Genomic DNA, 14,051 nt, shown 5'->3' with positions numbered 1-14,051 from the left:
GGCATACAGACAACATTAAAAGAACAAGCTGACATACTAGGTGAACACTTTTATAATCTTTCTAGCTCAGCGAACTACTCTGATGCATTTCTTAAGTGCAAACAGTCCGCAGAGAAACGGAGATTGCACATTACAGCAACATCGAATGAACCCTACAATGCTCCCCTAACACTTCAAGAATTAAACAGGGTACTTACTGCTGGCAAAAGAAATGGCAGTTGGCCACGACCGCATTCATTATTCAATGCTTTCCCGCCTTTCACTTGCATCTGTAAAAGCTCTGCTAGAATTTTTCGACAGAATATGAAATACAGGCATAATACCAAAATCATGGAAAAACGCAATCATAGTAGCTTTCCTGAAAGCTGGAAAGCCACCTACATCTCCCGGCAGCTACCGGCCCATTGCCCTCATAAGCTGTTTAGCAAAATTCTACGAAAGCATTGTAAATACAAGGCTGATGTTCACTCTTCAAACACAATATATACTAGACATTCACCGATACGGTTATAAAAAAAACTGCTCACTAGACATTCACCGATACGGTTATAAAAAAAACTCAACAGCTGATCACCTTGTCCGACTGGAACATGAAATACAGAATGCTTTTCTGCATAAACAACACTGCCTTACAGTTTTCTTTGACCTGGAAAAGGCATAGGATGCTACTTGGAGATTTGGCATATTAAGAGAGCTGGCGAATCTAGGGATCCATAGAAAAATGCTCAAATGTCTAGCTGACTTTGTCTGATTGAACATTCCATGTACATCTAGGAACGGTGTTTTCACGTATATTCGTCCAGTAAAATGTGCCACAAGGATATATACTAAGCATAACTCTGTTCGTGATGAAATTGAACTCTGTAAATAGAATAATTCCATCTTCTCTCATGCATTCATTATATGTTGGTGATCTGCGTGCCGAGGATCGAACATAGGAACCTGCAAACGACAAGTTCAAATCAGATTAAATAAGCTCGCACAATGGGCAACCGAAAACGGCATTCGTTTCTCCACTGAAAAAACTGTCGCTGTGGTCTTGTCCCAAAAAAGGGGCTTATGTCGAGACCCTGTCCTGGAGATTCACCAGTGTACCCTACCAGTTAAAAAAGAACACAAGCTTTTAGGCATTATGTTTGATAAAAGCTAAACTTTCTAGCACACATTAATAGTTTGCAAATTAAAGCGAACAATGCACTGAACATACTTAGTCTTGTCACGGAAACTCGGGGGCTCTGACCGGAAGTGCCTTCTGTATATATACCGATCTTTGGTACGCAGCAAAATAGACTACGGTTGTGCAGTCTATGGGTCAGCCAGACAGTCCTACCTAAGGTGACTAGATCCAGTACATAATCTAGGGTTACGCTTAGCAACTGGCACCTACAGAACTTCCCCTGTTTCTAGTATATACACAGAAACAAACGAGCCATCCCTGGAACAAAGAAGAACACAACTCATGCTTACTTCATTCTCAGAGTTCGATCATCACCAGGATATATGCTATGACATTGTCACATACTGTAACATGAATACACTATGCAAATAAACCACATGCCATCAAACCTCTCATACTTCAGTATGAAGAAAAGTTTTGCGAGTGCAATATCCCAAAAGAGGCACTTCGTGTTGCAGATAAGCCATCCAGATTAGCCCCCTGGTGCGACTTTACACAATTTTTAGATTTTTCACTGACACACCTTAAGAAGCAGGATACCTAACAGGAGCACATAATACAAGAGTTCTGCCTAGTACAAGAAACATACAGCACTTCAGAGTTTTACACAGACAGTTCAAAGACACACAATTATGTGGGAAGCAGTGTCATATCGGGAACCTGGGAACGGGCTGTTAGACTCCTGCAGTTCGTTTCTGTTTTCACAGCCTTTATGCTCTGTGGATGGCTGTGCAAGAATTTGTAACTAGAAAACACATAAAAGCAGTTATTTTCACAGACTCCCTAAGTGCTCTTAAAACCCTCAACTTAAAATTCGAGTAAGAACCTTTCATCGGGAACATCCTACACATACTGTCACACAAAAATCAATACCACTCAATTCATTTCTGCTGGGTCCCAGGTCATGTTGGGATCCCGGAAAATTAAAAGGCTCTGCTGCTAATGCAAAACACAAAACTGTATCTAAACTAAAGTTACCCTTGAGGGATGGGCTTCAAGCTATTTGCAGAGCACTGAATAAAAAGTGTCAGTGTCAGTAAAACTTGAACAGTAATAAATTGCACCTCATCAAACCGGTGCTTGGTGAATGGAAAACCTGCTATCACCAAGAACACTTTACTGAGGTAGTGTTAGCCAGGCTCCAAATAGGGGGACACACCTCACTCACAGTTGATCTACTCGCAAAGGACGCACAGCTGATGTGTGATAAATGTCAAGAACCATTTACGTACTACACATTCTAATTATATGCCCTCATATCGAAAGACAAAGACAAAACCACTTCCACTATCTATACGTATTGAACGTACCACTACACCCCAGTTTCATTTTGGGAGATGATTTACTTTTTCCTTTTACAGATGCAGTGAATTTTTTTACGAAGTAGACTTTCCGAACAGACTTCAAATAATGCCCTGTGTCTGGTGCAGCATAGCCTAAGTTGCTTTTGCACCAATAAACCCAATTTAACTAACTGTATTCTTTGGCCGTTGTAGTGTTAAATAACATTAATACAGCCTCTTGCACCTAACAACCTTAGATACCACAAGCCTGTACAGGAGAGTATACTTTTTTGTAGTTATACCATTTATTAAATTAAACAAATCGGTTTTGTTAGTCGAGAAGCAAATGTCTGAGCAGGAAATTTAACTCTACAAAGTTTCATTAAGGTAACTGCAGTATGACAAATTATTTTCTCAGATGCACGTCCGCTTAACTACCACAAGTAGCATTTGGCACTTGCCATAGCTATGTATTCTAAAAGCACCTTGTGATGTCAAAGGTGGCAATACCACCCATATTTCACATTTACATTGCTTTTGGTTTGGATAAACTTAGAATTGGATAAAAGTGACTTCTTTACCATTCTAGAAGTGCTAGTCCTGATTTATTTATTCTTATCTTTCAAGCATTAACTTCAAATCCTGAAAATATAAAAAGTTTGAGAAACTATTAAAAAAAATTATGGGGTTTTACGTGCCAAAACCACTTTCTGATTATGAGGCACGCCGTAGTGGAGAACTCCTGAAATTTTGACCACCTGGGGTTCTTTAACGTGCACCTAAATCTAAGTACATGGGCGTTTTCGCATTTCGCCCCCATCGAAATGCGGCCGCCGTGGCCGGGATTCAATCCCGTGACCTTGTGCTGAGCAGCCTAACACTATAGCCACTGAGCAACCATGGCGGGTTGCTCAGAAACCATTGAGAAATTCATAAACTTGTGATGACTTTTTTCCCGGTGTAGTGAAGAAGATGACGAAGGAAACGCTCTTGTGTCTGCTGTGCGCACGATCACCGTTCGTGCACTGCCGGTGTGACCTCGATTGTGTCTAGTGTCAGAATAAATTGCCATACTACATTTGGTGGAGGTGCTGCATTCCCCGACCTCACCCTGGAACTTCGCAGCCGAATGTTGACCACTGCTCCAGCCACTACCATGAACGAGACTCCCAACAATCTGCCTGGAGCATCTGCCACTCCTATCATTTGCGGCGCCGTCCAGCGGCAGTGGGACCCTGCTGTCTTTAGCGGATCAGGTGTGACTGACGTGGAAGATTGGCTCTCTACCTATGAGCGTGTCAGTGATCACAACAAATGGGATGACCCGACGAAGCTACGTACCGTCATCTTCTATCTTGCTGATGTTGCAAACCTCTGGTTCCACATTCGTGAGTGGGGACTACAAACCTGGTCCGCTTTCAAGACAGCATTCGCTGAAGTCTTCGGCTGTCCGGCCTTGCGAAAACTCTGTGCTGAACAGCGTCTACGCCAGCGTGCTCAACAGCCCGGGAGGCTTATACCAGCTGCATAGAGGATGTCGTGGATATTTTTGCCTGCGTCGATTCCACCATGAGTAAAGAGGACAAGGTGAAGCATCTCCTCAAGGGCATCGAGAACCATGCATTTCAAGTGCTTCTAGCAGGAAACCCAACTTCTGTCGCTGCTGTTGTCACTCTTTGCCAGAGCTTCGATGAGCTGCTTTGACAAAGGGTCCTTGCACCCAGCAGTGTTGCACCTGGTGACTCTCTCTGGCCTCACGCTTTGCTCCAACTCCATGCCCGCATCATCGCTCTCCATTAAGATTACGGATTTAATTCGTGAGGAGGTTGCACACCAGCTGCCTATGCTGCCTCTCAGTGATCGAACTCTCCAGCCTGACACATCACTGGCTACTCCCATTAGGCGGCCCATTCGCTAATAACTTGCAGAGTCCCTACCTTTAGCTCAACCCTGTCTTCCTGTGGATGCACCTCTGACCTATGCCGCAGTCGCAGCGGGACATGCGCCGCTGACATTCGCGTTTCCTGCGCCAATGCGACCTCCTGCGTCGCCTCCAATCCCGCCTCAAAGCCCAGTTCAGAACCCTTGGCACACATGCAACAACAGGCCCATACACTTCGCTTGTGGTTGCGCCGGCCATGTCACATGCTTCTGTCATCGTCACATGCCACCTGCAAAGCATGGAGTCGCAATGCCTGGATATGGCTATTCCCACAATGCTATGCTATGCTATGCTATGCTTTGCAACCCAGAGTTTTTGCCGTCTCCTCGATGCCCTGTCGGCACCCATGGTTCGCCATTACTGCATTGTTGCTCACCTTCCCCCTTACGTCGCCACCAGTCACCTTCCGAGGGAAACTAGTTGCTGCCGTTCCGCAGGCAGGAACTGAAAGCTTCGCAACTTCTACAAGGCCTGCATAGTCACTACGCAATTTTTGGACATTTTGGTCAAAGGAACCATCGCAACTGCGCTTATTGATAGTGGGGCTGCAGTTTGTCATAGACGAAAAGCTTTGTCATTCTTCCTGCATACAATTGCAGAATAAAATCCATTAACATCAACTTTATCCTTACTACGTAATACTTTGTGATTTGTTAACATGGATGTTTTCTTTTTTCTTTGTTTGCACCCTCTCCTGCTTGGACTGTAGTCTGCAGTATTGTACCAAATAAAAATAAAATAAAAATAAACTTCCACAAGGTCACAACGTCATTGTCTGATATGCTTCTACCCCCAGCTGCGCAGCATATAGCACCGCTTGCTCAATATACCGTAAGGGTTTTCATTGGCGGCATTGTTGATGTTGAATTTCTCGCGCTGTCTTCATGTTCACATGACGTCATTCTCGGCTGGGACTTCTTGTCTCACCATCGTGCCATCATTGACTGTGCCCGGGCCAAAGTGGCGCTTTTCCCGCTTGCCAATGCCTCGCTGCCTCACCCTTCTGCAAATAAAGCACCCAAGCTCACCGTTGTATCCGATACAGACATAATCACCCGAAAGGTCGGTTCTTGTGCTCGTCTCTTGCTCTACCGTGCCAGACGCTACAGTACTTTTTACACTGTCGCCTATTTTTCTATGTCGCAAGGCTCTACCTCTCCCGTTTGCTGTCCTTAATGCTGTATCTGGATTATCTCCTACGCTTGTCTGTAACCCATCTCAATACCCTCTAACCTTACTGGGCAGAGAATCACTAAATCATGTTCAGTCCCTTGACCCGCTTCACATTCTCAATATTTCTGACGACACGGTCTGTTATCAGCTCGATGCCCTCACTTCTCCCGTCCTGTGTGCATCATCATCATCATCATTGTCGCCGTCGTGATCACATGTTCTTGAGTCTGTCATAGATGCCGATCTGCCACCTCCGTATCGCCAGCAGGTCCTCGCGCTACTTCAGAATTTTCACTCATCGTTTGATTGCGACCAACCATCCCTGGGGTATGCGGCAACTGTCACTCACAGCATTCACACTGGTTCCCATCCTCCATTATGCCAGCGACCATACCATGTGTCGGCAGCCGAGCGACAGATAATTAATGAGTAAGTCGACGATATGCTGCACCGTGGCATCATTCGCCCTTCCCACAGTCCTTGGGCATCCTTGTAGTATTAGTACGCAAGAAGGATGGGTCAATGGGCTTCTGTGTGGATTACCATCGACTCAATAAGATCACTTGTAAAAATGTCTATCCACAGCCTTGGATAGGTGACGTCCTTGACTCCTTACAAGGCGCGGAATACTTCTCATCTTTGGATCTTCATTCTGGCTATTAGCAATTGCCAGTGGCAAAAGACGACTGTGAGAAGACAGCTTTCATCATGCCTGACGGCTTGTACGAATTTACCGCAATGCCATTTGGTCTCTACAACACGCCTGCTACTTTCGAGTGTATGATGGACACCATCCTTTGTAACTACAAGTGGAAAACATGTCTGTGCTACCTTGATGACATTGTCGCCTTTTCGCCGGATTTCTCGACGCACCTCGTTCGCTTGCGTGAGATGCTGACCTGCCTCACCTCTGCCGGCCTCCAACGCAACATCAAAAAGTGCTGTTTTGCTGCCCGTAAGTTAACAATATTGGGACACATTGTATTGAAGTACAGTGTGTTTCCTGACCCAGCCAAGCTTTGCGTGGTCACAGAGTTTCTGAAGCCCACTACTCTTAAGGCTCTCCACAGCTTTATAGGGTTCTGCTCTTATTTTCGGTGCGTTGTGTGCAATTTTCCAACTATCATCGTACCACTGACCAATTTGCTTACCACTACCAACGGCATCTTCGCGTGGTCAACTTCTTGTGACAAAGTCTTCGAGCAACTACATTGCCTACTTACTTTGCCAACGATTCTTCGACACTATGATCCCACAGCGCCTACAGAGGTACACACGGATGCCAGCGGCATCGGACTTGGTGCCCTCCTTGCACAACGGAAAGACGGCTATGACGAGTTCATTGTCATGTATACGAACCACACTTTAAAGAAGGCAGAAGCCAACTACTCTGTAACAGAAAAGGAGTGCTTGGCCATTATTTGGGCTCGTCAAATTTCATCCACACCTATACGGTTGCCTTTTTAACATTGTCACCGACCACCACGCCCTTTGCTGGCTGTCCTCGTTAGAGGATCTGTCAAGTCACCTAGGCCGACGGGCACTTTGCTTACAAGAATATGACATCCGCATTATCTACCGATCGGGCAGGAAGCACTCTGACACCAATGCGCTTTCCCGGTCACTGATACCTTCTGATGTGGCTTCAGTGTCTCTGCCCTTCGCATCCATGTCGCCCATCAACGTCGCTGATATGCCGGATGAGCAGTGTAGAGATCCCCTGCTTTCAACTATGCTGAATTTCCTCCACCATCCATCCATCACGGCCTTCTCTCGAACACTTCGTCACCAAGCCACTGACTTTGCTGTATGCGACGACATCCTTTACCACAGAAATTATTTGCCTGATGGTCGCAAATGGCTGCTTGTGATACCACAACATATGCGTTCTGACATATGCACTTATTTTCATGCTGCTCCTCATAATGGTCACGTCGGCGTTCTGAAAACGTATACTCGGCTAAGGCAGCGTTTCTACGGGCACAGCATGTTCCACTTTTTGCGCCAGTAGGTATGCGCTTGCACGGCGTTCCAACGGCGTAAAATTCCGCAGCACCCTCCTGCTGAGCTACAGCCGCTGCCCTACAGCGCCTGCCCTGTCCGGCTCGGCTCTTCGATCGTGTCGGCATAGACCTATACGGACAACTTCCCTGCAGCTCCTCGGGTAACCGATGGATAATTGTAGGTGTTGACCACTTGACACGCTACGCCGAGACTACCGCACTCCTGGCGGCCTCTGTGCTCGAAGTTGTGTTTTTTATCTTGTGCAACTTCATTCTTCGAAATGGTGCCCCACGCGAACTGCTCAGCGACTGGGGGCATGTTTTCCTGTCCGAAGCAATCCGAGCCCTTCTCGCTACATGTATTGTTCGTTGTAGGTCTATAGCCTACTACCCGCAAACGAATGGCTTGACAGAAAGGTTCAACCGCACACTCGGTGACATGTTGACTATGTACGTCGCCTTGGACCACAGTAACTGGGACACTGTTTTGCTGTTCGTAATGTATGCCTATAATAGGGCCACACAAGCTACCACTTGGTTTTTGCCCTTTTTAATGCTGTATGGACGAGAGCCCTCGTGTACTATGGAAACACTGCTCCCATACCGACCGAAGGCTTCTGAATGCACGGCTGGGTCTGAAGCCGCCAAATACGTAGAGGACTGTAGGCAGCTCGCTTGAACCCTTACGACTGCCGCTCAAGATCGTCAAAAGCTGCAGCATGACAGTGGCGCGCTTAAACTACTTTTTGCGACTGGTTCCCTTGTTTGGTCGTGGGTCCCGCCTCACAGCCCTGGCCTTTCAACCAAACTTCTTGCACGCTATGATGGCCCCCACCGCATCATAGACCATAGCTCCGCTGTCACCTATGTTGTAGAACCTGTGATGCTATCACCCGACCTTAGGCATCGCGGGTGTGACACAGTTCATGTCAACCGACTTAAACCATACTATGACCTCCTGATCCTACTTACGCCATAAGTCATCAGGATGGCTTTTCTTCTCTCCCAGGGGCCATTGTAGTGAAGAAGAGGACGAAGAAAATGCTCTTGTGTCTGCTGTGCATGTGATCAGCGTTCGTGTACTGCCAGTGCGACCTCGATTGTGTCTAGTGTCAGAATGAATTGTCATACTACACCAGGAACACCTATTCAGAAAGGTGCTATATGTCCTGTCATAAGCACATATATTAGAACCTTTCATAATACAGTAGAACTGCGTTGATATGCTACTGTTCGATGTGTTTTCCTGGCTCTCGCGCTCTGTAGCACTGGTCCCGTTTAGTTTCCCTAGAGTCGTGTGTTACATTTCTCTTTATGGTTATGTTAAAAAAAATGCTACGGTGCACTACTGACGCAGTAATGTCCATCAAGAATTCCCACATTGACAATCTCATCTCGCTGATAAAGTAGCCGCTTCACAGAAGCTGCTATGCAATGCATATGGCCTCTGGTCCTTGCACCATAAAACTCCATACATCATCATTACCATACCATGCATCGCCTTGTTCAGATCACTGCCGGTCGCCAACCTGAACATGGCTTCTGAAGTCAAAAGCCAAGAAGTAGCAGACAAATGTATAAGGAGTAAACCCACACCCATATTAGCAGCCACTCTTGTTACCCTTGATACCTTGCATACCTAGTACTTTGATATACGAAGGTTGTATCAGAAGTAATGCAAAATTTGGCATAACTTTTGTTAACTGACATATGTTGTTCAAATTTTACATGCTTGTAGAGCAACTCTTTCTCAATACAAAGATACTACTCAATATAGTTGACATCACCAGAGGTGCATTTGCACCATTTTTGAATCCAATGCTGGAATGCTCTCCAAAAAAAAAATTGTCCACATCGAATCAATTTGTCCACTCACTGACAATTTGCACTGTTAACAGTTTATGGTCTCCCATTTTGTGGTTTGTTTTCAATGCTCATTTCCCACTTTTTAAAACTTGTTATCCATCTGTGCACTTTACCCTTGTTAATAGTGTCATCGCTGCAAACATTCAGTAGCCTTCTGTGAATGTCGGACAGCCTGCACCCCTTGGTCAAAAACTCAATGACAGCCCTTTGCTTCTGCTTGGAATCCATTAGTTACCTGTAATGAAAAAGTAGGCTTATTATGGGATATTATAAAGGAATATTTACTCTACAAACACGTAGAGTATGAGAAACATATGTCAGTTAATGAAAAAGTTATGCCAACTTTTGCATTACTTTAGTATAGCCTTTGTACAAGCTGGTGCAGACTGAAAAAGGGCTGTGGTTGTTTAAAAAGCAGTTGCTATTTTAGAAGATTTATACCCAAAGGCTAGATGGAAATTACAAGCAAGCTTTATGTACTTTTATTCATGGCTGTAACCACTCCAAAAATGTGCATGACATTCAACCTGACTCCCAGGCAGCGATGAGTTTTGCTGAGTGGGTTTTGATAGGTTATCTCAACCTCAAATAGGGTTTTGTGTGAGTGCAGCATTTGTATCATCAGTAATGCTGCTGCAAACATTGTCGAGTGTGATGTTTTCACAGATCACATGTTCTTTTTCCATAGTCCACTAAAAAATGGGTCAGCATGGCTGTCCTGTATGAGTAAATCATTATCGGGTCTTAGTCGCCTCTGTGAATCGCTGTCCTCTCATGGCCACTGAAAGCTTCAGTAAGAAGATACTACCATAACCATCACAGTCTAAGCTAACTATTTGTATCTCAGTTTTGTGGTGAAGTTTAATTTAGATAATGTCACTAAAATTTGATATGCTTACTTTTGTTCTCTGGCATGTGCGAAGAACTTTAGTATCTATCTACTGAGGAACATGAGAAAACAGGTCTGCACGTTTCAGATTTTTTTTCTCCTAACATGAGTAATATCTTTAACTCATCGTCATTTCCACTGTATCTTTAAAATAGAGGAGATAACTGTACCCGTTGTAAAGCAGCCGTGAAAAGATAATCTGCTTTCTTTCAAAAACAAAAGGGGAAAAAACTTCAGCCCTGTTGAAAATGATGTAGAAAATGTAAATGTTACTCTACCCTTTGACTGTGCTGAACATGTACAGCCATATATATATATATATATATAGCAGAAAAAAACAGAAAAAAAAAATGCGTTGCTGGGTCCAAAAAAATATACACAGTCAAGTAGACACGCATATGAATCGATTTATTGACGTTTCGGCCTGGGTCCAGCCTTCATTAGAATGATTTTTGTATATATAAAAATCCCTTTGCTGTCTCTTTCTCATACAGCAAGCATGCTTTTTGCAGGCTGTGGGTTCATGCCTTGGATCCTACCTAGAGCTGCAAGTGCAATTTTCCTACTCTGCCTGGAAGGCCTTGAGCAAGATTTCCAAAAGTTTTCCTCAAGACAGAAACTCCAGCAAGTCGGCAGCTGCAAAGTCATCAGCGGAGCTTGCAACTACTATTAAAAAACACTTTGCCAGCCTGCTGCATAAGTTAGGACCAAGCACAAAGCAGGTATGTATGAAGCATTGGTTAAGTGGAACATACTTTAGTCATGACTTCAACATGGGAGTAATGCAATTTGTGCATGTTGAGGGAACCACTCTCAGGTTAACGGGCAGAGTCAAGGTCCAGTGGCCCTACACAGTTCGTAGTGTCAGGAAGAGTGGTGTGCTGGATCATGCTCACATGGTGAGCGCGCACGAAATGTGGCATGGAAACACTTTAGCCCTTGTTTTAGGGTGCCACAGGACAGAAGTGGTCATAGCTGTTTAAAATGGCTCTGATGCAGTGTCATTTGCTATAGAGGCTTCATGGCACTCAAAATTGAGAAACAGCATTAAGGAGACACTGAAACACCTTTTCCCAAAAGCTGAGTATATGACACACTGAGTGCAATGAATTTCATAGAGTACAAGTATACGGGTATATTTTCTTTCCTTGCACTCCCCAGTTCTGGCTGCGGCTGGTGCGTGATTCTGTGTGCTCTGCATCGATGGCAAATGCCAATGCAGCGGTGTGTTTACACTCGCCATCAATGCCAGCCTTACATGTGTACAGGCTACTGATGCCAGTTCTCGTCGCACCAAGCTGCGTGAAATAGACCAAAACTGAAGACTAGGCTAGTTGCTGACATTAAATTGTCGAAGCATTGGGAAAGAAAAAAAAAAAGAAAATGGACAGAGAATGGGAACATATCGACACATGTGCAATGAGCAAAGCAACGAAAAAAAAAGAGGCAGACGTAAGTCTTCCTTTGTGTGGGATTTTTTGTGCTGCTTTGCCACTCTACATGCATTAAATACATGACAATTTTAACATGCACAGCAAAATAATATGAACTGCTGGAGAGCCACACCCAAGCTTGCAGCAGCGAGTGTTGTTTGTGGGGTCATTTGCATTGCAATTAACACTTGTTTTCTGCTTTATATACTACCTCATGCTGTTTATGTTACCTGTCTCAAACACGAGGTGACCTTTCTCAAGAGCAGATGCACGAAAATGCGTTTTTCAGTTTGTCAGGCCTTCGAAACGCAGTGCAAGATCACTGAAAGCGGCGCTGTTTGCCAGCGCGCTGCTGTTGCCTATAGGCGTAATATTTCTAAAAGACGTTTTTCGGGATGTCCCACGTATTCACATCAGGAAACACAGCGACTGAGACATTCTGGTCGTTGAGTGACACTTTTTTAATAATGGTTATGTATTCTAAGTGAATCGGCATCAAATTTTCCAAACTAGTTCATCTTATTGCTGCATCTAAACAAGGCTGCTTAGTGGAAGCCTAACATTACTCTTTCTGTTACATTGCACCTGGTAGCTTTCCTTTTCTCCTGTCCATCTTCTCAACACAGAGTGCACAAGAGGATAGAGCAATGGCACAAATTGGCAATTTGTTGGTGCAATTGTGAGTACATGTAATTTAAACAGATGAATTGTAATGTGATAGCTTTCCAAAGCACCATGTCTTTTCCACATCTGCAACCTCTTCGGCTTCCCTCTAGCAACGGCAAGTGTGCAAAGCCAAGCCATCGTGGAATGATTGTGTTTACTTTCATAGGGTTCCCTTGCCACTGGAGTTGCAGACAGCCAGCAGAGCCAGTTCTATGTTGAAGGCACAGTGCCTGCCTCCAGCAGCCTGACATCTGCACCTGAAGGGCCTGCTCAGCCTGGCACCAAGGCTCTTGGTTGGACGCACCCTTCTGAAGAACTTATCGGGTCCACCGCAGGTTCCACTCAGCCTCCCGTGCAACCAGGACAACAAGGTGACTGCCCACTGCTTTTGTAACCACTGGATAAACTTCAATAAGGTCCACACTTACTGTTCTGTTATGTATTTTCGCAATTCTAAGCACCCCCTGCTATTTTTGCAAAAAAATTTGGAAAAAAGTTTGCATGCGAATCTAAGCATCCTCTTTTGTACTAGAAAGAGCGCGTAGAAAAGGCTGCCAAGCATGCTTGCTCACTCTGTCGTCGAGCCGGAGTCGTCGAAGTCCCAAGGTGGCGCGGTGTCAGCACAATCTCCGGCTTCTTGTGCACAGCCGCCTGGATTGGCGGCGCGATCTCCGGCTTCTTGCGCACAGCTGCATGGATCGGTGCGTACGACAGGGGTCCCCCGCCGCTGCGCGCCGATCCAGGCGGTTGTGTCTTGCGTTGCTGCTTTCCGACACTACATGACAGCTGGTGGCACAGAACGCCAGAAACTAAGCTCCTCCCCAAAAACGGCCGAAAGCGACCTCGATCAGCGGCGCAGTTTTGCGGGCATAAGGGGCGCACATTGCCTTGTGAACTCACACAAGCACTAGGTTCACTGTCTGCACCTAGGTATCTTTCTTTTGAATGTTTGTCGTATAAAGTGTTAGTTTTCATGCCTGTCTCGTTGAGATATCGCTACGAATAGAAGGTGTGAGGGGGGGGTCATGTTAGATTTTTCGAATCTGAGCACCCTCCTCTCACTTTAGGCATCGCAATCGTGAAAAAAAGGGGGTGCTTTGAATCGAGTAAGTACGGTAAGTTATTTCAGAACGCAAAGGAACACACTCACATGTACACATGCACTCACACATACCAATACATCAAGGAAGGATGTCTCCCCACTTTTCCACATGAGTGCTTGTGTGAAAAAGTGTGGGTACATTCTTTCTTGGGGTGTTTGTGTGCATGCGTTCATATGAGTGTGCTCAATCACGGGAGCACGGCACGCATCAAGCCACCATCCTTCTCAGCTGACCCTTACAAGTTTGCCCTCCCACCCACAACAAATTGCATGCAAGGTCTTATCGCACTTGGACTTTATACGGAACCTAGGCTTCTTCTGGGACACGTCTTCAGTCGCGTGCTGATGGAGGAAAGATAAGACTTTCAATGCGAGCCCAGTGATGGTTCTGGTTTTGTGCCCTGTACCACACAATTTATTAGGTGCTATATAAGGTGTCCCACATAACTTTAAAATATGCAATATGCAAATATGCAATTTTAAAAATATGCAAATGCCACGTAGCTGAACAGAGCCA

General features: G+C 45.1%; 1 protein-coding gene across 4 annotated transcripts in view; it reads left to right on the top strand.

Moving 5' to 3' along the window:
- LOC126546034 (uncharacterized) overlaps window positions 1–14,051 on the top strand; it is a 102,832-nt gene that overhangs the window by 22,328 nt on the left and 66,453 nt on the right. For all 4 annotated transcript variants that reach the window (XM_055061648.2, XM_050194097.3, XM_055061647.2 and 1 more), the window contains exons 4-5: window positions 10,846–11,055; window positions 12,599–12,803. In XM_055061648.2, the coding sequence (XP_054917623.2) occupies window positions 10,846–11,055; window positions 12,599–12,803 (415 nt within the window). The remainder of the gene's footprint in view (window positions 1–10,845; window positions 11,056–12,598; window positions 12,804–14,051) is intronic.

This window comes from Dermacentor andersoni, chromosome 1 (genome assembly GCF_023375885.2).
Source record: "Dermacentor andersoni chromosome 1, qqDerAnde1_hic_scaffold, whole genome shotgun sequence".
In the NCBI taxonomy this organism is placed as follows: Eukaryota; Metazoa; Arthropoda; class Arachnida; order Ixodida; family Ixodidae; genus Dermacentor; species Dermacentor andersoni.
This window is presented reverse-complemented; position numbering and strand designations above follow the sequence as displayed.